The sequence below is a fragment of the Castanea sativa genome, chromosome 8 (assembly GCF_040712315.1).
Source record: "Castanea sativa cultivar Marrone di Chiusa Pesio chromosome 8, ASM4071231v1".
Lineage (NCBI taxonomy): Eukaryota > Viridiplantae > Streptophyta > Magnoliopsida > Fagales > Fagaceae > Castanea > Castanea sativa.
This window is the reverse complement of record NC_134020.1, coordinates 46,160,284-46,184,151: the sequence shown is the minus strand read 5'-3', so window position 1 is coordinate 46,184,151 and position 23,868 is coordinate 46,160,284. Positions and strand designations below refer to the sequence as shown.

Below are 23,868 nucleotides of genomic sequence, written 5' to 3'. Positions count from 1 at the left end.
TCTATTTTACTCTTATTATAAAAAACAATCACATCTGTATGAGTGTGTGTGTGTGTATATATATATATATAGGGAAAAACTTCATAACTTTATTGTTAAGAATAAGATAAAAATATTACATCTTGAGTCAAAGCTGACTCAATCATAATAAAATTTTCCTCTATCTAAGCTATATAACCATCAATTCCCTTAGCATGCTGAGTTTTTTTTTTTTTTTTTTTTTTATTTTATGAAAAATCTCATAACTTTATTATTAAGAATTAGATAAAAACATTACATCTTGGGTCAAAGCTGACTCAAATAATAAGATTTTCCTCTATCCAAGCTATATAACGATCAATTCTCTTAGCATGTTGAGCCAAGAGATGAGTGAGGCGATTATATACCTTGCCATTTGATATGAGACACTTGTACTTTTCTAAATTATACAATTAAGCCAAAACATTTCCCTCATTCTATAAAATGTGTATACATAGGGAGAAAGAAGCGATTTGAGATAGCAATAAAAAATTGATATATAAAATAATATTTTAGGGTAAATTACAACTTACCCATATATGGATTAACCGAAATTTAAGTTGCTTACTTATAGTTTGACCGAAATTTAAGTTGCCTACCTATGGTTTGATAAATAAAATAATATTTTAGGGTAAATTACAACTTACTTACATATGGTTTGACTGAAATTTAAGTTTCTTACTTATGATTTGAAATTTAACATTTTATCACCTAAGATTTGACTGAAATTTAAGCTGCCACTTATGATTTGAAATTTTATGATGCAAGTGTTTTGTCAGATTCTTTTTAATCTTATTTGATTTTGTATTTTTATGTTTTTGTGTTTTTTTTTATAATTTTGCTCCACTTTTATATAAATGTGAGGCAAAATTACATATTTAGTCATGTTTTTCAACATAAATGAGTTATAGAACTCTAACTGAGCTAATCTTAGGTGGGTAAAGTGTCAAATTTCAAACTATAGGTAGACAACTTAAATTTCGGTCAAATCATAGGTGAGTAAGTTATAGTTTGCCCAATATTTTAATGAAATTCAATTTAAAATAAATAATACGATGTAAGTGTCTTTGAAATGTAGTTGTGTAAAATAGAAAAGGTACGATTTTATATTAAAATAGATAGAAATTTTTGCACCAAATAATATAAATATGAAGTATTATTTTTAATCCAAGTAATTTTTTTTTTTTTTTTGGAATAGGTTGGTCTGCGAGATTGACGCATTCACTATGGCATTTTTCAGGAGGGAATTTCTCTTAGCGTGCCGTACTAAAATTTTGTATTTTCACACTTCGGCTCAGGCCGGTTAGTTGTATTTAGTACTTGTGGGGGGGTAAAAATGCTTAAATGCACGTTTGGCCTTAGGCCTAGTTTGTTGGTATAAGTCTGTTCAGTCAGAATCTTCAAGGCCCACAGGTCAATCTGCGCTACAAGGGGCCGAGGAGTTTTCCGAGGAGGAGTATCTCCTCGGACAAGCCCAGTAAAGGCCAAGGGACTTGCTAAAGGGATTAGAGACAGAATTCTGGAAGATCTATTGGGTAAAGGCGTGATCCAAGCACCCGTTAGAAACAGGAACGTGTGAGAAATATCTGAGGAAAAAGCTGCTACCACTGCATTAAAGACCCTGCATCTACCTCCCTGGCCGCATTAATGGGAAAATGACCTCTGAACAATAGTATTCAGCCTTCCAGCTATTATTTGAAGACTTTAAGAAGGTGGTGGATGGGACAAGTATCTAGGAGGAAGATCTGTGGTACACGTGGATGAAACAGGGAAGAAGAAGAAGATTATAAGAGGACGAGAGAGAAGACAAGGGGGGGATCTCTTTTTGAAAAACAAAAATTGTAACCTTTTGCTTAGAGAAAGAAATGCTATACAAATTGTCCTTGGCTCACGTCCGAGGAGAGTTTTTTGTCATATTCATCCATTACTTGCATAAATTACGGCATTCTAGCCTGTTTATCAACTTTTCAATATCCCTAACCTAGGTTTCAAATCCATACTCTACAAATTTTATTGTATAAGGCTCTTTGGGCCTGAGCCCATCACTCGTTTGGGTCTGAGTACAAATTGTGCACTTACAATACTACAGTGGACAATTTGGTATTCCAAGTTTGAGACAAAAATTAAAAGTCGGTCTGGTTATTATGTGCTTGAATTGGCTAAAAGAAAAAAAGCAATCTAATTGAGTCACCAGTGTATCCTATTGGCTATTTATATCTAGTTGGATTATAATATGCAAATTATGAATAATTTTTATTTATTTTTATTGTATCCAGAAATTGACTTTTTTTCAAAGAATTTTCAAAACACATTCAAATTATGAGGGTCTTCCCTCCCACCAATAAAAAAGGAATCAATGTAAGTTGTGAGAAAAAACAAGAGTAATTACAGGTAGGTTTTATTGATCTTGTCAAAATATTTTAGGTCTCAGTGTTTGCCAATTGCTAGTGATAATTGTGGAGGGCTTCACTATGCACAAGACATTGTGCAAGTTTTTTTTGGCTAGATATCATTTGGAAATGAACTCCCTCCGTTCCAGTTTGTTTGTCCTCTATTCCATTTTGGGATGTCCCAAAATAATTTTCTGTTTCTAAAAATAAAATTAATTAATTTGCTAATGTTTCCATTATACCCCTACTTTATTTTCAAAACTATTTGAAAAGAAAACTAACAAATATTTAAAAAATAATCTAATTGGGACACATTTTTAGTTGCCTTATTAAAAATAACTCTTTAAAAAAAAACTGATAAACTAAAACTTATTTAAGGATAGTTTTGTAAACTTATACATTTTTCTAAGGCAGACAAGACTATAAATGATGTTCTATTAAAAAGTTTGACTTTTCAAACAAGACAAACAAATTGGGACGGAGGGAGTAATAAATAAAGTTACACATTCCTGACCCTTTGCTTCAGAGATCGATGTAGCATAAGTGTTGTTGGAGGGAACTCTTCCCCTATTGCAAAATTTACCTTTAAAGAAGTATACTGAGTTATAAACAATAAGTAATTTTACTTTTCTTTAAAGATTTAAAAAAAAATAAAAAGTTAAGCAATTGGTTTATTATTATGGGTCCACCTAATGGGCATCTTTTTCTTTTTTCCTTATAAAAAGTTTATAAAAATATTTTTTAAACCAATACTCTTAGAGCATACGATTGTTTTTATTTTATTTTTTCATATTTTGTAATGGCTGCCCATCCAATGTGGGTGGGAGGTGCCCTTTAACCCAAGAGCAACCAGACACATTGAAGATTGACTCAATGGTAAACAAACAAGTAGACTAACCACATTCACCCTATCCAATCATAACATACATGCAACCACTTTTATGTTCCAACTTAGTTATAAGCTTACGTTACTAAGCTCGACTCTTAATAATATTTTTTTTGGGTGAATATGAGACCAAATATTTGGGATTGAGTTGCTGAAGATATACATGAATTGATTAGCACCGCTTATAGTTGGCAACAAAGCTGAGTACCATTGGCAAAAGGACAAGGATTTTTTTTTATTTCTCCTATAAGAAGTAGGGTTATAAATATTGGGAAATGTTAACAAGCACCATGTGGTGCTTGTTAAGGTTTCCTTAATGTGAGTTTTATGTAATAAAAAAAAATGAGATAAATGAAAGAAAAAGACATAAAAGTACTTATAAAGCTGAAAAAATGTCATAAAACTTCAAAAAAGACAAAAAAGTTATCAGGAAAAAAAAAAGTCGAAAAAATTGTTGTTAATGGTAAAGGTGGCAATTCGTGTTCGAGTGTCAGGTTTATGTCGTATCAACTCATGAGTATCCGACTATATAAGTCAACACTAATCCGGCATGTTTATTAAACAGATCAAGATTTCTCAACCCTAACACGACCTATTTATTAAACGGATCACTCGTGTTGACCTATTTATCAGATTTTATCAAAATGAAGAAAAAAATTATGCCAAAACAAACAAATAAATATTTTTAATATAAAATATAGAACTAATGAGTAACTGCATCTCAAATAATCATTTAAAACTAAAATATATCTCAATATCACAAATAATAAATCATAATATGTAGTAAGTTTATATGCATAGAATTTGAAAGGTATATTGGTAAAATGTCATTAAATTAAACGGGTCAGATAAGTCAACTTGTTTATTAAACGGATCAGTCATGTCAACCCAAATATGACACGAACCCATTAAATTTTAATTCATAACCTACTAATTTTATGTCGTATCGTATCGTATTGAATTCACAAATTGTGTAGCGCCTAATTAACGGGCACCTTGTCCTGCATTATAACTCGTGCACATTGTTATGATTACAACGCTGACGGGGATGGAACGATAACTTCAAATTTGTCCCCACATTTTAAATGTCTCATCTTATCCAAATTTAGATACAACAAAGGGTCATTTTGACAGTCTAGTAACAGCACCGCAATTGCTGACTTCCTGTGCCACATATTATGAGATATTTGTCATGATATCCTAGCAGTGAGAAAAGGTTGAACAAAGTCAACAAACTAACGAGGAAATTATCAGAGTGAGCCAAAAATTTTTGTTTGGGGCGAGGTGTATTTATCAAGACAACTCCAAACACACACACACACACATATATATATATATATATATATATATATATATATATATATTCAACCAAAAAAAAAATTTAGTATTTTCAATTAAAATTATGTTTGATAGCAATCATTCATAAAATAAAATTCATTTTTATCATTTTCAATACAAATTATCAAATTTTATACTTAAGTAAGTAAAAAAAATATTTTAATTGAACTAATGAAATTTTCAAAAATGTGAATGATTCAACACTTGGAGGAATAAGTTAAGTTTCAAACATATTTGAAACTATCTTGCTCTAACCTATTATGGGGTAACTAAAGAGACATTTCGTGTGTAGTTTTAATGACAAATTTTTTTTTTAATGAGTCAATTACTTGTTAATCGCCACATAACAGGTTAAAAAAAAGATAAATTCAAACATATTTAGTGCCAAACTTTATCATATATTTAACAGATTTAAAAACACATTTTACAATAAAAAATAGAATTGAAAAAAAATAAAATTATATCTATATAACTATTAGACTAATTATTTTTTATAAAAGCATCATTGGTCTAATTCAAATATTGGGGGGCCAATTCTTATTTTTTAGACTAAATTTTAAAAATATTAAAATAATTATATATATTTTTAAAAAATTCAAAATTTGGGGGGGCCATGGCCCCCCACCCCATTGCATAGCTCCGCCCTGGAAATAGTCATGATCTACGAGCTTAAAATTCTGTTGGGTGCATAAAAAATAATCACGAACTACTAGTATTTCTAAAATGGCAATATTATTATTTAGTTGAATATTTTCTTTGTTTAAGTGGGATATGTTTTTACGGTATTTTTTTGTGTGAAATAGTAATAATAATTGTAGGGATAAATAACCCATAGTTGTATATTGGGTCGTGGGCCTTGTCCGAGGACGTCTATTAGTCCAAGGACCAGAAGATAATAGGGAAAAAGTGCGAATCAAAGCGCCACGAACAAATTATGAGTGGGAAAGCTTGGGGAGGTAGTCCAAGGAGGAATGCCTCCTCGGCTAATCAAGACAAAGGTCAGAGGGTTCGATCTGCCATTAAGAGCAACCGTCCGAAAGATTCTACTGGTAAGGATGAGTATCAGGGGAGCATAGGACAAAGGAGAACTGAAAAATATCAAAAGAAAAGTTGCTACCACCGCATTAAATACTCTGCAACTAACTCTCTAACTGCATTAATGTGGAGGTGATACCTAAGCAGTAGCCAGCAACCTTATAACTACTCTCAAAGACTCCAAAAAGGTGCTGATGGGACAAGGATAAAATCCAGCAGCTCGCCCTACACATGGAGGGTGAAGATAAAGAAAAACAGAGTATATAATAGAGAAAGAAGTTCCTTATAAAGGGATGGGGATAAAAAAAGGAAAGAAAGAGAACATCGTAGTACCAAGAACTGTACTTGTAACCAAATTCAAAGGATATATATATAAGACTTGGTCTTCTCGAATAGTGTCGAAGACGATTTACTTTGAGCAAAACTATTTTATTATTGTTTTCTTTTCATCTAAGCTCACTACAACTATTGTTTGATTCATTAGAGCCTAGTTTTTCAGTCTACTCTCTACAAATTCATTATATTAGGCTCTTTGGGCCTAGATCATTTTCCATTTAGGCGTAGGCACCAGGCTGCGTCATTACAATAATAATAATAATAATAATAATAATAATATTGTAAATGCAAATTTTGTTTTTGGAAATATCCCTCTCGAGCATTGTTCACACACAATCTGTGTGTTTTAAATGCATAAATTTGTTCGGAGCATGTTTGTTAGAACCGCTTATTACTTAATGGAGACCAGAATGACATGTGTAGACTAGTGGTTGGCTCGTGCCAAGTAGCTTTTTAAAAAATTAAAAAAAAAAGAAGAAGATGAAGCTCGTGCCAATTAGCTGATTTGCAACTTTGGCTCGTGCCAACTAATCAAGAATGATATGTAAATAAAATAATTCATCATTATAAAAGAAAAAAGTGAACAAACGTGATCAATACACGTAAGTATCACTCAGTTCTTATCAAAACCACAGATTATAATAGATTATAAGATACTTTTTTAAAAAACAGATTTTAAATATGTTAGAACTTTTTGATAATATTTTAATATGTTGATAATATTTATTTTGGATATAATAAGGTCGGTGGGACTAGTGCTCAGTGCTCACGGACACTCGAACCCAGACTGACCCACAAGGGGAGAGGTACCATTCTAGTTGGGTGGTTGAAACTTTTGACATTGAGTTGTAACTTTTAAACTAAATAATAAGTAATTAAGTTTATAGAAACTTTGGTAATAGAGTTTCGTTTAGAATAAACTTTCATCTATACCATGTATATAGGAGGATTCATCTCTATCAATTGAACTTTTACGTGCATTCTCAAAAAGGGGAAAAAAAAAAAAAAAAAAAAAAACTTTTATATAGTTCAAAAACATATTTATTAATGAATTGTTAACTTCATTTAAAAATATAATCATAAATGTCAAATAACTAATTTCATTTTGAATTCAAAAAAAAAATTCTTAAAACTTAGAATTTTTTTTTTCCTTTCATGTTCAAAGAAAAAATTACAACTGTTTATTTCTAAATTTTATATTTTTATTTGTTTAAGGGTAACAAATAACAATTTTTATTTTGAATTAAAAAAAAATACCTAAAATATAAAATTTTTTTCCTTCACTTTCAAAAAAGAAATTACAGTTATTACTTATTTCTAAAGTTTATCTTTTTTATGTGTTTAAAAAAATAATAAAAATATATATTTCTAAATTGTAATAAATGTAAATCATTAATCTTTACTAAATAAAAAATTAAAAAAAATCCACGCATGCTCGGAGGATAATATTCTTGTAACAAAATTATAGTATCATACTTGCAATTGGTCACAGTGCGAGTATGATGTGTACGGTGCAACTCAACTTTTGAGTCATGAGCCCATTTTTAAACAAGACAATGAATTCAAAGCTCGCCCAACATGTCAAAGGAGTAGCCAATTTCCAAAAGCATTTGCAAACCCCTTCACAGTGCAGTCATTCGTCACCCCATGTTGAAGGTCCACCAAGTCCAATTTCAAGTGTGGGGGATATGTGGGGTGCAGTGTCAACACCATGGCTTTTAGCTCTCTTTTTCTTTACGGAGATGGAAACTAAGCCATCCAACGTCTTCATGTCTTTAATAGCTTTGTTAGCTATCTTCCTATTATCATCATATTTGGAATTTTCTGCATTGTCAGGTGCAAAGATCTCCATAAATGAAGCTTCTGGATCATCAATAACATCAAGTGCACCTTGCCTTGTATTCGTTTTCTTTAGTTTCTTTTCAACCTTGGCATCAACCTCCTCATGGACTGGAACTTGTTTCTTTGAGAGCTTGTCACTCTTCTGCTTCTTATGCCTAGATTCTTTCTCTACATGAACATCTTCGGCATTGTCTTTACTTAGTTCCACAACGTGATGTTCAGAGTTGAGTTTCTTAATATCATCTCTTCTCTCATCCTCGCACACGAAAGTTTCTTTTTCTGACGAAATGTCATTTGTGTTCGGCCTTTTCTTCTTCAATTTCTTCTCAACATCACCACCTATAGCATTATCAAGAGGACTATCTTCGCCTAGATCCTTGAGATGATAGTTGGAGTTCTTTTTCTTGATGTCACCTCTTTTCTCATCCTCGTGAACCAAAACTACTTTTTCAGACACGTTGTCACTAGTTTTCTGCCTTTTTCGCTTCAACTTCTCCACATTTATACCTTCAACATTATCAATCTCAATAGGACCATCTTTGCTTTGAGCCATTACATGATGTTTGTTCTTCATGAAGTCGTCTCTTTTCTTGTCCTTCTGAACTTCCGCCTTGTTAGTAGAATTTACATAAGAATCATCAGCTTTATCAACTCCATCACTGTTACTGGTGTACTTATCTGCCAGTTTAGTGTTGAATATCTTCAAATTTGGTAGAACTTCTTTGATCTGCAGATTAAATTGCTTCAATAAGAATCATGCCAAGGCAGAAATATTTGATTTAAATACAGATCAGAGAGGAGAAAGGGGGAGGTGGGCAGCTTGAGAAATGACAGATTATTACCTTTTTTGCTAATTTATCCTTTTCAGCAACAGGGTTTCCTTGTAGATTGAGATTTTTCAGATTAACTAATGAAGCCAGCACCTACAATTTTAGCAAAAAAAAAAAAAAAGGTGGTAAAATGTTTTCCAAAGGAAAAAGGCAAAACAGAGAAGAGACAATTTCAGCTCCCTGTATCTGACCTCCAGATCTGACCACCTTATGATGGCATTATTCCCCAAGTCCAAATTCTGGAGTTTCTCATTCCGAGCCAACTCAGCCGGAAGAGTCTGAGCAGTTCAGAGAGGACAAAAATGTGGTTAGAATTTAAGGAGCAAAATAAGCTACAGCAAAGTAGAGATACATCAAAGGAAAAAAACAACAAAGATGACAAAAGCAATTACATGAGGATAACTTTGAAGAAGTTTTCATTTGAGGAAAGCATGCTTGGTAGAAGAGATAGAATGATCTGGAATGCATACCCTGATATTATTGTGGGAAAGTCGGAGCTCTTTCAATTCAGTACAGTACTTGAGTGAAGAGCCAATAGTATGAAGTTGACAATTAGAGAGGGAGAGCTGGAACCAAAGAAAGGTTGTAAGAGCGAAAGCCATATCAGGTGAAGTTACTGCTGAGGCCATAGAAACTTCTTACCTTTGTGATAGACTTCACCTTCACTAGAGATTCCCCAATTTCATGGATTGGATTTCTAGAAAGAACTGCATCATAATCCCAAAGGCCAAAAAAGTATTATTTTTTCAGTTGGTAAGTAACATGACCTCACCCTCCCATGCTCTTACAATGGGGGAGGTCCCATTTGAGTTAGAGCTCATTGGTGAAAGGCTACCAAGTATTATTCAACTTCCCCAAACCAAATTATCTGTATTTATTAAGCAATTAAACTATTAATCAAGAATGTTTTTTGTAGAATAAGAGAGCAATTAACTTTAAAGTATTGAATTAAAAAGAAGTAAATGACTCAAGTTCCCAAACCTGAATTGACCTAGACCAGCCCTACCAACCAACTACAAAGTATCACATTCCTATCCACCTGAAAGTGAAAGATTTTATTTTATTTTTATCTTTTTTATAAGTTAAATTAGTTGGGAAACATGTGACTTGGGCAGCTTTTGCCTACAAATACCAGCCCATAACTTTTTTGTGTAAGAGTGAAAATTTTCTAAGGGACTTCTCTATACTACAAATCATGCCAAAACCAAAGATGACTACCACCCTTGATTTGATATCTGATAAATTTAGAAAATATACTTCAAACCACTTCTAATGATCTACCTCCCCATGTGACCTCAACCAATCCACTGATTACCCCATATTTTGCCTGAATACCTGCCTCCAGAGGTGGTCCCACTCTATTGCAGAACACCAAAGACAGATGCATAAGAAGACTTATGATACCCAGTCACAGCATAGTCCTGAGTCCCACTTTGGCCGTATACTAGATCAATTTGCACTATATAAGCAAGTAAAAGAATCCCTAAATACACTTTTCTGCTTTGATAAATGGCACTCCAAGTGGTTTCTTCAATTGATCTTGTGGATTGAGACAAGGCGATCCATGTCTCCTTTACTTTTTCTCATTGTCATGAGGCCTTGAGTAGGATGATGTCAACAGCAGGGGTTTACCTTTCTGGTTTTACAATGCTTGTATGAGTAATGATATGTTAACCATATCCCATCTGCTATTTGCAGATGACACATACATATGTCAGATACATATCATATTTGTTACTTGAGATGTGTATTCCTACATTTCAAAGTCGTTTCAAGGCCTATGTGGATATATAGGCTCTCATTCGGGATGGAAGGTCTCCAACTTAATCATGAAATCTTGGGTCTTCCATTGGGTGCTTCTTTCAAAGCAATATCAGGATGAAATTATTGTGAATATAGAACGAAGGTCGGCTGGTTGGAAGAGGATCTATCCATCCAAGAGAGGAAGAATTACAGGAATTATGCATTGGGTGGTTGCCATTGCCTGTTTTTCCTTTTCTACCTTGCTTGTATTTCTTGATACTTTTTACTTTTTCTTCAGCTTTTACTTGCAATGTTGGTGTATCTCATGTATACTTTCTGTGTATTTGAATTGTGCCTCTTCACATTTTATGACATTAACAATAAAAAAAATCACTCCAAACAAAAACAAATCAAAATAAATGTCAATCAAATATAGATTGTTAATTGCCAGTAAAGTGCAAGAAAATTACGAACATTAAACAAAATTTAGACATCATATTTAAGAATCATGAAGTCATACCAAGAGTATTCAAGTCGCTCATTCGATCAAGCTTGCAAATGGAGATAATCTCATTATCTGTGCAACCCAGAATAAAAGGCATTGGTGAAAATAAATAAAGACACAGAGAAAAATTATGTTTCTCATCACATTCATATATATATATATATATATATAGATAATGTAGGGAACCTTTCTAAAGAAAGGCCCATTGTACTTGCCTTTAGCTAGTAAAACCTAATGGCAACTAACCCAACCGCATTCAACTATAAACTTGCAAAACTACTACAACAATGCAATTGGTTACATTAAGTTTCACAAAGCTCACCATTCAAAATTAATGCACGTAAGCTCACAAGAGATTTGATCCCATCCATTGATCTAAGCTTATTTTTGCCTGCATTTAATACCTGTTTTACAAAAAGATGGAACACGGTGACTTTTAGAACATAACATAATTGAAAATTCTAAAATTAGATCAGTAAAGAAGGCAGGTTAGGTTGGCCACAAGGTTGCCACTCATCTCTTGAAAGATTAAAAAAGAAAGTTCTTAAATAATAAAAAATGCTCAAATGTGCTCACTTCAGAGCCAAAGGAGAGTGTTCCTTGCCTTAAAGCTCAAAAGGCATCACAGGTGCATCCCTCACCTTGCCTTAGCACCTGGTGACTACCTCTTTTACATTTGACAACTCTGTTTACTTTTTTTCCCCCACAGGTCATAATAAATTACAAATATATGTTGTAATTCGTGGTGAAGGGTGGAAGCTTTTAAAACATGCAAACCATCCTTCCAAAAGTAGCTTTGAGTATTGACTGATATACCTCATTTTAAGCATGTTACCAAGAATAAACAAAGAAGAAAACAACTTCCACAATTTAATTAAAGTAATTTGAATTTGCTATGCAACATCAACGATTGATGTGATCGCTATGGATTAAAAGTTATGTTATCAAGTTTATATTATGACATGCTAATAGGAACCGATGTTCCAAACTTCCAATCCTATATCATCTTCTTATCGAACAATGAACTTGATTAACAACTATAAAATCTCAAACTTGAATAATGCATTCACAATCATAAGAATAAACGCATTGACAATTTTTATTTTCAATTTTTGAATTAAATTTTCAAGGTCACTGCACAGTTTTCTGAAAAATTCAATTTCAAGTCCCCACTCAATCAAAACCACTAAAGGGTACATTGAGGTTGAATTTATGTTAGAATTTCCATGGTCCAAGCACAAGTGGGCCTTCCATTGATAAATATATCAATTATATTAGTAAAACTATTAACATTACCCTCACAACAAATGCCACTGACCTCTAAGTCAAATGGCATTTCTTGGTCTTTCCAACGGAGACGTCTAGGGTTTGAATCCCCCCTCCCCCACCTAAAATGTATCCAAAAAGACATAAACCCTCACAAGAAATGTTTTTGAATCAAAGATGTATGTGAGCTAAAACCATAAGTCATGCTCTTATTCTTCTTACTTGCAAAACAAAACTTGATTCAACATTAATTTGGCTTAGTATAATAAAAGATTTATATTTATTGCTTGGGATTTTTACAAATTTCACCTTGGGTCTTTGATGACAGTGTCAATTTGGTCCTCATATTTTCAATTTCAACAATTAACCCCCTGGACATTATATATGTGACAAATCAAACCTTATATTAATAATTTTTATAACAACATAAAGAATTTAATGACATGATGCACTCATGGTAATAATGGCATTTTAAAGTTATTAATGATGTGGCAAAAACCATGCACATTTCATGTGATTAAATCCATTACGTTAATGAAAAATAACAATAGAAAATAGATTTGTAATAAACCTAATATCCAAGAGGTTAATTTTTTTTTTATTAAGTATATAAATGTGTGTGTGTATATTATGTATGCCACAGCATGCATAGCTATTCTCATATAGCAAAAGGAAAAACTGAAATACAAGGTGGCATTGGTAAATGTAGCTTATGATAATGTTATGTTGCTGATGGAAGAACAAATCAGCACAAGACCGTCAATAAGCACATCAAAAAGGTTAATTTTTCAATAAAAAATCAAAGGACCAAATTAAAAACTCATGTCAAAATTGAAAAATCCACTACGCTTTCATGAAAAATACCAACAGAAAAATAGATTTGTGATAAACCTAATATCCAAGAGGTTAATTTTTTTTATTAAGTATATAATTGTGTGTGTGTATATTATGTATGCCACAACACGAATAGCTATCCTCATATAGCAAAAGACAAAACTGAAATACAAGGTGGCGCTGGTAAATGTAGCTTATGATTATGTTATGTCGCTGATGGAAGAACAAATCAGCACAAGACCGTCAATAAGCACATCAAAGAGGCTAATTGTTCAATCAGAAGTCCAAGGAAAAAACTGAAACACATTTGAAAATAGAACAAATAATACTTTTACCGAGACAGTATAAATTTTTTTTGGATAAATCCCGAGATGGTATAATTAAAATTGAATCAATTGGGTAGCTTGAATGAGTTCTTAAACACCACCTCGGTACAATTCGAAACATTCCATTCTACAAATTTCAACATTCAAATGCTTCATAGTGATTCAAAAATTAACATCATTATACTACAAACCAAACCAAGATGGTAAATAAATTTTTTTTTTTTTTTAAATGAGCAATGAAATATTTGAAAATTGAAAAGAAATTGTTACTACTTACAGTGAGCTTAGAAAGAGCTTCAATTCCATTTAAGCTTTCAAGTTTGTTCTGTACAACTGCTAACCACTTCAAATTTACACAAGCCTCCAACACCTGACTTGTATATATTTTTTCAGAAATCAATGTCAAAAATTTCCGATTCATATATATAAATATGTTAGGGTTTAGAGAGAAGTGGACCTGGAGAGAAGTGAGATTGTTGAAGCTGAGGTCGAGTCTCTCCAAGTTGGTGAAGTCGCTCAAGCACGACACCTGAGAAATTGTTAGAGGAGATTTGAATTCAGAATAGTGAAAATGATACTGTGATAGGGTTTTAGAGAGAGAGAGAGAGAGAGGTGGTACATCGGAGAGAGCTTTGCAACTGAGCTTGAGAGATGTGACGGAGTTTGGGTCGCTGGTTTTGCTTTCCTTCAAGGCCTGCTCCGAGCTCAACCGAGTCATGGTTTTATCGGTCTGGTGCTCTGGCTCTCGTCGTGGACGACGAATACAAAACCCTAGCTCGCCTCGTCTGATATAACGTTTCTATTTGAAGGTGGTTTGGTTCCGGGTTCTCGGGTCGGGCAAAGAAACAAGCTTAGCTGGTATTCTGGGCAGATATAAGATATGAGATCCTTTTTCTTTTTTTTCTTTTTTTTTCCATATCATTGTGCTGAACTTTTAATTTTTTTTAAAAAATATTTCATGGGTAAAAAAAAGGGATAGCATTTGTGGTTATTGCACACCACCTACTTAAACTTAACTCATCATATTATTGGGTCATCTGCACAATAATGAGACTTGTCACTACTCCAATTTACAACTCTCAAACTTACAAGTATGATAAGTCACAAAAACTTTCTACCATTAAGTTAATTTTACAAAAAATCTTGTAAATTTTTTTTATTTGGCACCAATTTCAATTTTTTTTTAACAATTTTCTTAGGTTTTGCATCAAAGGAATGTTTAATAACTCCTAAGTCATTACAAACTTTGTTAATGAACCCTACTTTAAATGGTTTTTTTCCTTCTTTTTTCAATATAAGGGGGTGCAATTGTGGATTTAAATCAACTAGGTATGTGAATAATATATTAATAATAGAAATAGTAAATATCTTAACATGTATTATTAAAAAAAATCTCTTAGGTGGAAATGACGACTTCTTGGAAAAAAGTGCAACATTCTTGAAAGTGGTTGGGCAAGAGAGTGTTAATATGACCTAGCCACACTGCTAAAGTTGAGAGGGTTTTCGAGCATTTCACCACCCCAAGAGATGCAGCTGTTGTGGATGCCGCCATAGAAGCCACTTATGGTTTGTCAGATTGAAGCTTTGATAGTGGTGGGGCTGGGGTGAAAGTAAGTGACAAGGAGGGATGGGGAGAGCAATGTGGTTAGCGTGAAGAGGGAGAGAGTGAGAGAAAGGGGTCGAGTAAAAAAAAATGAAAACACATTAAAGAATTTTTTGGGTTTTGGTATTTGCATAATAAAATTGAGTGAGCATTTTTAAGTTTGTGTAATTGAAATGACCTGGCCAAACTTTTTTTTTTCTCCCTAAATATAAGAAAATAATCTTTCAACTCTTTAGACAAGTTCGGATGATTATGTCCTGCAATACTCTCCACACATAACCCTTAAGAATGTCTTTGTGCAAAGGAATGAAAGGATGCATACTATCTCATTCACCATCAAAACCAAATTATTAGTTTTTCCTTCTTTCATAATTTCAGGAAACCCACATTTGATGTTGAAATTGGACTTATATATAATAATGGTTGAACAACTCGAGCAATATATATATATCTATATATATATCTCTCTTCCAATTTACCCTTAATCACTATTTCTTCAAGTAGCACGTGAAGCACAGGAGTCAGGACGAAAATATAAAGCAATGGCTACTTACATGCTGTAAATAAAGCTCACACAGATTCGCATAAAAATTGTTAAATAAAGTTGAGAATTAGTGATCATCACATAACTGGGTTAGTAATTTTCCAGGGTAAATATGGTGTATTTGAAAGCTTAGTTCCATACATAGATGTATTCATTAACAGAATGGTGCAACAACTAAAGTTCCACCACTTACTTGCATTGCTGCTGACAGCATAACCATGACACTACTCATGACAAATACAAATTTCCCGTAGCTTGGAACACTTCCGAAACATTTCGCCTTTACACACATTAATTATCAACAAAGCCAAAGTCTTTGACCAAAACCTCCTGCTCTTTCAAAACCCACGACAGAGAAGCTAACCGAACCTAAATAATGCTACTTCCAAATTCAGACTACCTTTGACATTCAGGGAAAATTGTTTAGAATTATCATGAAATGTATTTTTCCTGCTGCGCTTGAAGAAGTCTTGCTGAAGACTTTGCATCCATATAGAGAGCTTTCACTTCCTCAATATCTGCCTATAAATCATATTAAATTGAAACAAAATTACTAATGTAGCTGATGGAAGAAGAATTCTGCAATATTTTAAATCATCTTCAATCACATTGATTACAGATTAATCCAAATCATATTAATACCTTGCAGATATTGTCCCGGCCATTCATTTTTGCCATAATACTGGAGGGCGATAACAGCTGAACTGCATGCCTGAAGAGATGACAGAAGCGTCACTAAATATCTTTTGAGGGATGGGACTCAGAAACAGCAAATCTAAAGATTAAGTCAAACCTTAAGGATGCTTGTAGACCAATGTCACCCAGGTAAGCCAAACTTTCCTCATCTATAACTAGGTCCTCCACATTTGCACGGAGAGCCAAAATCTGACAGTAACAAAGACCACAAATATCAGTATGTTGGACAATGATAATATGGTTAGGAGTTGAAGAGAAATTCTAGACAGTGAGAGAAAACAAAATTTGGGTTGAACCTTTATCATGTCAGCAACATCATAAGTTTGTGTTCGGATAATAACCAACCGGTCCAACAAGTCAACAGGTATGCCATGAGGACAGTTCATATCAGTCCCTCTGCATGAAAACATATTCATATTCAGAAATTTTTTATAAGATTCATGTTCATAATTTAAAACATCAAAGTAACTTAAGTCAAGGTTCCTAGGCAATTATGTGGTAAAGCCCAGATGACAAAAGCATTATTGTTTGTAGACCACTATAAACACAAAAGATCAAAGTAATTAAAGCATCACCAACAAGAATATATATATATATATATATATATATATATATATATATATATATAAATTAAAGCAACCGCTGTCACACATGCCACCAACCTCCATCACTTGCACAAAATCAATTGAACCACCATTTTCATCCAAGCAAGTAAACCCCCACCACTGAGCCCATCTACAACAGAACTTAGCCCAACACACAATTGCTCAATAAGATTGCTAAAAAACCCCCAATTATTTTTTTGATAAGTAAATAAGAATTCTATTGAACGAGACTACTTCATGCACATGGAAAAGTACACAAAGGAGTCTAAAGAATTACAAGATGTTATGTACAGAAGTATAATGATTCTAAAAACTTAAGAATGGAGTTACAATTAGTAAAACCCCATGCCTGATACCAATCAAACCAATAAAATAAAATTAAAATTAAAAAAAAAAAAAAAACAATTCTATCAAATGTGTCCTTGAAATTCCCAAATACTCAAATTTATGACGGTTACACTCCTACAATAGAGTCCACATCAAATGTAATAGAGTCAGATTACAAATATGTGAAAAACGCTCACCTATTCAATTCCACCATCCAAACAAAATCCACAGCTTGAATGCAGCGTTACAGTGTAACAAAAGATGCTCCACAATCTCCCCACTATGGTGCTTACAACACCACCCTACTAGCATGAATACTCTCTTAATGAGATTATTGCAGGGATCCTCCCCTATGCTACCGTCTAAACAAAAAAGAAATTTTCCTGGGGCCATGACACATGAAATACTTTTCCGAGGAAAACTCTTAGAACAGGGACCCCTTAAGGCATCACAAACAGAACGCACATCAAAATCTACATTCCCTTTCAATTGCCAAATCAATCTATCTCTACTTTCTCAATGAGGGATATTGAAATAAAGGAGATTAAAGAAGGAGGTTACCACCTCTATCTCCCAATCAATAGTCATGCTCAAATCTGACACCCCTATTCCTATGTTCCCTTCTGTCTCCCCGGCAAGGAGCCAATAAAGGCATCTCTAACTAATGAACAATCATATAAATCTGGAAAAATCATCCTCAATCGTTGGTCACCACACCACTTATAATGTCAAAACTAAACACAACTACCCTCCCCTATATCAAAGCGGGTATATATACAGTAGAAACCCTTCCCACCCATGCTTATGCTTTTCCATAAGCCACAACCATGAGTTCCTCAAACAGACTCTGTGCACCAACCTCCCCACTCTTCTCCATATTCTATGGCTACCACATGTCTCCATAGAAGCATTTCCTTCAACCCAAAATGCCATAACCATTTACCCAAAATGTTCTCGTTAAGGTCGCTAACTTTTTTTCACCCAATCCACCATTAGCAATTGGGGTGCAAGCCGTATCCTACCCCACCAAATGCAGCTTTAAGATCATCGATCAATCCAAACATTTGACATTTTACTACATTGAGAAATGTGGAACCACCATGGCATCATCCTAGGAAAAGGCCTAGTTAATCATGGACAGACAACAGAAGCCATGAAGACCATATTTTTTTAACTTTGTGTTTACATTAGCAGATCAAATGAAAATGAATAAACAATATAAAAGCTCTATATATCAGATTGACAAAGTTCCTAGGTATGGATCCTCTAGCAGTGGGCAGCTTGGTTTAAAATATTTCACAAACCCATGTCCCACAAAACACATACAATACCTAGTTGTTAAACTCTTTGTTACTTAGGCATCAGCACAGCTTCACTTTCTTATCCCTTGACCACCATTGCAAGCCAAAGAAAACATCTACAAGTTGCTCCAGTTATAAGCCATAAAGGAAAAATAGTGCTCAAAAGAAATTTGTGATGCACTCTTTTGTATGGCTTAAGTATCAAGTCTGATGCCTTAACAATGCAATACGGATGGCAGATTTATTGGTTTAGGCCTGAATGATGATAACACCAACCACAATAATAACACATTAAGAGAAGTATATCATGCATATCTATTAATCAATTACAAATGCATTCAATTTCTGCTTTAAGATTTATGACTTGACAACTGGCAACGGTGACTTTCATATGTATCAAGTTGCTTATTAAGGTTAAAAAGATGGTAAAGGAAGACGCACTCCAAAATTTTCAAGGTGCCCAAGAATTTCATACCTCACATTGCAAAACCCTCTGTTTGTGGCAAAGATTACTATTGGAGATAGTGAGCTCTCTAAAGCACGATTCAAGTATGAAAAGCATTCCATATCCAGCATATGTACCTGCAAATAAGGATAGATAAACAAATAAATAAATAATAAAGAGCAACCATGAAACATTTAAAACATGGACAGACATAATAGAGAAAAGAACCTCATCAATGAATAGAACTCCAGGGACAAGTTCTGCTACACCTTCATCAATGTACCGGTTTACAACCTGTCAATTAAAAAAAAAAAAAGTTACCTCCAAAACTAGACAAAAACATAAATTTGGGAACAAACATACACCATCTCATCTTTAATGCATCATAGTGGGATAAAGACAAAGTATAGAATGATTTTTTATGTATTATTGGTGAAAAGAAGAATGGACTGTGTCAATGTCTTGGAATTTTCAACTTAATCAGAGAACTGTTAAGAAAAATAATAACTTAAGAAAAGGATTTCCCAAAATAATTGCAGAAATTTTTGAGAAACTTCGTATGTCTTGCTGACCATGATTTAAGCTTCTATCAAAAGAAAATAATACGTTGAAATTTATATCTGATATAAATTTATGAAGTAGATTAATTTATTCACTTTATTATTAATTCTTATAAAAAAAAATTATGAAGTAGTACCTTATTAATTTCTTGTCTTAACTTGTCAGTGATTTCTGTTTTCCTAGGCTTCATCATCTGCCCCATTAGTGACAGTATATCTTGCCCACCTTGAGGCCGTGCATTTGCAGCATCCAGATCATGTAGTGTTACATCCTGTTAGAGATTGGATAAGCAAACATAAAACTGAACATCAAAATAGGAAGCCCATTACATAGCAAAAAAGATTAGTTTATGAGTCTTCTGATAAGTATAAACTTCCAGTACCAACAGTCAACATCAACATAATCTAAGAAAACCAAAAGAAAATTCTATCAGAAGCACAACAATACATATATATATACACACACACATATGAACCGAAAGCAATGCTTATATACATTAAGCTCAGTCTCACTCTTTCTCTCTCTCTTAGTTCTCTTTTTCTTTCCCTTTTTTTCTTTGGCTGAGCAAAATATGATTGTGTGAACCACCCAACTCCACCCCCCACTTTACCACTTAGAACAGGCCTAATGGTTACAAATCCTATAAGAAGCTCAACAACTTACTAAGCCACCAAGAGTCACAAGGTGATAAGTTCAACCAACTTAAGAGGCATTAAATTATAGCTATATCATCCTTGGGTCGGCTGCAGTCATAAGAGAAATTCAAGCAACTTCAAGAGTCAGTTACGTCTCGTCAGATAATTTTTGTAATGCATTTCCCTAATAATTCAAACACATGCAGCTTAAATTCTTTATATTTTGATGGCATATGCTTCACACAATGTCGATATGGCATTTATGAAAGAAATGCTGCAATTACTAACTACACTGACAGTCAAAAAATTGAAATGTGCAACTATCTTGAATCCTGATCTCATATGGAACACACATAGTCAGGAAATGTCCAACACTATTATTATAAATTAGTATGTCACTTATGAGTTTAAGAATATGCAAAATACACAAAAAAAAACTAGTAGCTGAATGAAAACAGACCTGAACTATCTCCTTCTTTTTGTGAACCTCTCCTTTAGGAAGTGGAACATACTCCTCTGCTTCAAGGTCAAATTCTGTAGCAAAAGCGTCACTTCTGCCCACCCTCTTTACTGCTCCACTATTTGCTTCAATATATATAACATCACCAACAGCCACCTGCAACATTGTATCAGGTAAACCAAAAAGGGATCAAACTATAATCAATTTTTAAATTAGATTCTCCTTTGAGCACGCCAAACCCCAGGTTAAAAGTTCTAAAAAAAATAAATAAAAACAGCAGGAAAATGAAGAACAGGGATCAAAGTGACCTGACATCAGATTGAGTTGCCTGTCCTAAGTTAAAAAAAAAAATTTTAAAATAAAACAGAAATTAGCCCCAAAAACAAATGACCTGGCATAATCAAGCACACGTTGCAACACTAGTAATACTGAATTTTTTATTAGGAAAAAAAGGGACATAAAGTATACAGAAGATGTGTACAAAGGTTCACCTAAGGACCACATTTAAGATTCATCTCGTCTAGAAAATCTATTTATAAACCAAAAAAATGAGGATGCAGCCAAAAGCAAGCAAGCATTCACTCATACTGTTATCATTTTGTTCTCTACAAATCACCCATGTTATACGTAGAGTAGCATTCAATATTGATCCGCTACTTTGCCCTCCAAACATAAGGAACCAATCAGTAACCTTTGAAGCTATCACCCACTCAAAGTAAGGAAAAGGTAAAAGACCACAAATCTCTAGCAATAAAACAATAAAGCCTTAGATATTCAACTAATTTGCCACTAGCTTTACACATACAACACCAATCCACAAGGATCGTATTCCTTTTGATGGAAGAACATTTTGCATGGTGACAATAATAAATGAACACAGTCATTAAAAATTTTGCATATAACAGCTTCACACACTCCATGGATAAGAAGGATGAGTAAATTTAATATACTTTGCAAAGAGATTATACAAAGTAAAGGAATATATCAAAAAAGCAAATATATTTCTATCATTGCAACAATAACAGCAAATAAATAAAAGGAACCTACCTTCTCCTTGATCAAGGCATCATAAATGGTTGGGTCCAACTTCAGTTGCTTGGTTCCTTTCACAGTTTTTAATCCAATGATCACATGGCTAATACTTTTACCATAGCCACCTGTCACACTCTCAGCTTCTTCCGGGGAAAGTTCAGTAATCTATGACAAGAACAGCAACATATCAAAAATTAAGAAGTAAAGATAAAAATAACACAAAGAGATTATGGTCACATCAGACTAATATCAAAGAAGCATTAGTAACTTGCCTCTCCTTCATAGACTTCTTTATTTTCCTTGATACGTAGACCAATGGCCCGTCGAAAGTTTTCCATCAAAATCTCAGTTTTCTTTACTTCTGATGAGTACACTTCTGACCCAACCATTGGGCAGAATGGAACCTGCAAAATATCAAAGAAGAGTTTTATTTAATAAGCCTGAAGGACCATCAATCATCTAATATCATAATGGGGGAAAAACATGAAACATCAACAGAGAACTCTCACCAAGGAAACACAAAAAATGTTGATAAAAAAAATAAAAATAAAAAACAAGTTACCAAGATAAAATGTGAGAAGTACCTTGCTCCCAAGTTCCTGCGCTATTCCAAGAGCCAGAGCTGTCTTTCCAGTACCAGGAGGCCCAGCCAGTAGAAGTGCCCGCCCAGCCATTTTCTTCTGCCGTATCATATCAACTACAAGACCAGATGCTTCCCTTGCCTCTGCCTGACCCACAAACCCAGCAGCCAAGGGCAATGCTCTTCCACTGGCCTGGAAATTAATGACCAAAAATCCAACATAGAATTACCAGTTATTCACATGAAGATCAAACCAGAAAACCAGCCATAATCTATTCAATATCAATTCAAGCAAGGATCTATTTAGGCCTCTAGGATTTGGTCTTCTGACAAGTGACCCCTTTTCCCACCTTTGGTGCCCGTAAACAGGTGTATATACTTGACATTCACAAGCTCTATTTCAAATGTTGTTTTCTTGCCCACAAAACAAAGGTCTGCCACTTTATAATAATAATAAAACAAACAAACACGCACGCACACACATCAACATATAGGCGAGAGAGGACAGTACAAAGAAAATTAAGCAGAGCATGACAATGCACTATCCATATGTCCATACAACCATTAAAATCCTCAGAATCATATAGTCCTAAAGAACTAATCTCAGCATCATATTCAGTGACCAAACAAGTATAACAACTACCAATCACATAATAATTCATAATAAAGTGACTAAATTTCACAAATGACAACAACCTGCCACAACCCTCCTCTTTTTCCGGGCTTGGAACAAAATATATGATACTAAGGGTCCATTTGGTTAGGCGTTTTGGAAAATCAAAGCTCATTTTAAACTCAAAACACAATTTTCCAACAGCTTATATAAACGCACCCTAAGCACAGCTAGAGCAAACTACCGTATCATTTTTTTAAAAAAAAACGATTATTTGAAAATAAATTCATATAAAGAAAATGTAAGTAGATGACAGCAATAGATTATAGAAATTTAAACACCAAGAAAAACAAAAACAAAAAACCCTTAAAGCGTCTAAAAGTGGAAAATTAGAGTGTGAAACTTATATACCTCAAGGCCAAGACCTTTGATGTGAGTGTGAGTAGCGATGCGCTGCTTCTTCGTAGTGGACTGGACCTCTTCTATCCTCACTTTATCCATCTCTCTCTCTCTCTCTCTCGCTCGCTCGCTCTGTGTGTTCAATTTGGGTTTTGCTGAAACAGCTTGGTGGTGGTGAGCAAGGTGTGTGTGAGGGTTTAAGCGGAAGAGAACGAAGAGGCAACGCGCCTTCGCGGCTGGACTTAAATTTGGGACTTGGATATGGAAATGGATCTTTTGGTTTTGAATGGGGCTCCGCCTGAGTTACGACCCTTTGTTATTTTAATGGTTTTTGGAGTTTAAATAGTGTCATGGGCCGGATTTAGTTGGGTTTGTGGTCTTAATGTCGACCCAGTAGAAATCCAGCTCATTTGTAACCCATACAAAAAGGAAATTGTTACGAGTATATTGATCGATTGGAGTATATATTATTAATGGTAAAAGAGATGTTAATAAAATCTAAATACCAAAACTTAAAAGTAATCATTTTACACCTTATAAAACAATAAGAATGGTTTTAAATAAAAATATATATAGGTAAAAATATAAATTATATTATTTAACTTTGACCAAAATTCATTTCAGGCCTTTAATTATACTTTGTTCACTTTAGTCTGCTAAATAAATTGCGAGTTTATTCAATTGAGATATTTCTATCAATTTCTATTAAATGTGGTCA

General features: G+C 33.7%; 2 protein-coding genes across 2 annotated transcripts; both read right to left on the bottom strand.

The window, feature by feature from the left end:
- Nucleotides 1-7,382: 7,382 nt before the first annotated feature.
- Nucleotides 7,383-14,218, bottom strand: LOC142607954 (uncharacterized). The gene is made up of 10 exons (XM_075779642.1): nucleotides 13,969-14,218; nucleotides 13,807-13,878; nucleotides 13,627-13,719; nucleotides 11,246-11,327; nucleotides 10,939-10,995; nucleotides 9,318-9,382; nucleotides 9,146-9,241; nucleotides 8,867-8,953; nucleotides 8,688-8,768; nucleotides 7,383-8,572 (listed from the first exon to the last, which is right to left on the bottom strand). The coding sequence occupies exons 1-10, from the start codon at nucleotides 14,065-14,067 to the stop codon at nucleotides 7,637-7,639; spliced, it is 1,668 nt and encodes a 555-aa protein (XP_075635757.1). The 5' UTR covers nucleotides 14,068-14,218; the 3' UTR covers nucleotides 7,383-7,636.
- Nucleotides 14,219-15,543: 1,325 nt separating this feature from the next.
- On the bottom strand, nucleotides 15,544-23,464 carry LOC142608344 (ruvB-like protein 1). Its single transcript, XM_075780096.1, has 12 exons — nucleotides 23,163-23,464; nucleotides 22,143-22,331; nucleotides 21,831-21,962; nucleotides 21,574-21,723; nucleotides 20,527-20,682; nucleotides 19,568-19,702; nucleotides 19,099-19,164; nucleotides 18,901-19,007; nucleotides 16,489-16,588; nucleotides 16,290-16,381; nucleotides 16,139-16,208; nucleotides 15,544-16,018 (listed from the first exon to the last, which is right to left on the bottom strand). The coding sequence occupies exons 1-12, from the start codon at nucleotides 23,250-23,252 to the stop codon at nucleotides 15,929-15,931; spliced, it is 1,377 nt and encodes a 458-aa protein (XP_075636211.1). The 5' UTR covers nucleotides 23,253-23,464; the 3' UTR covers nucleotides 15,544-15,928.
- Between the last annotated feature and the right edge of the window lie 404 nt (nucleotides 23,465-23,868).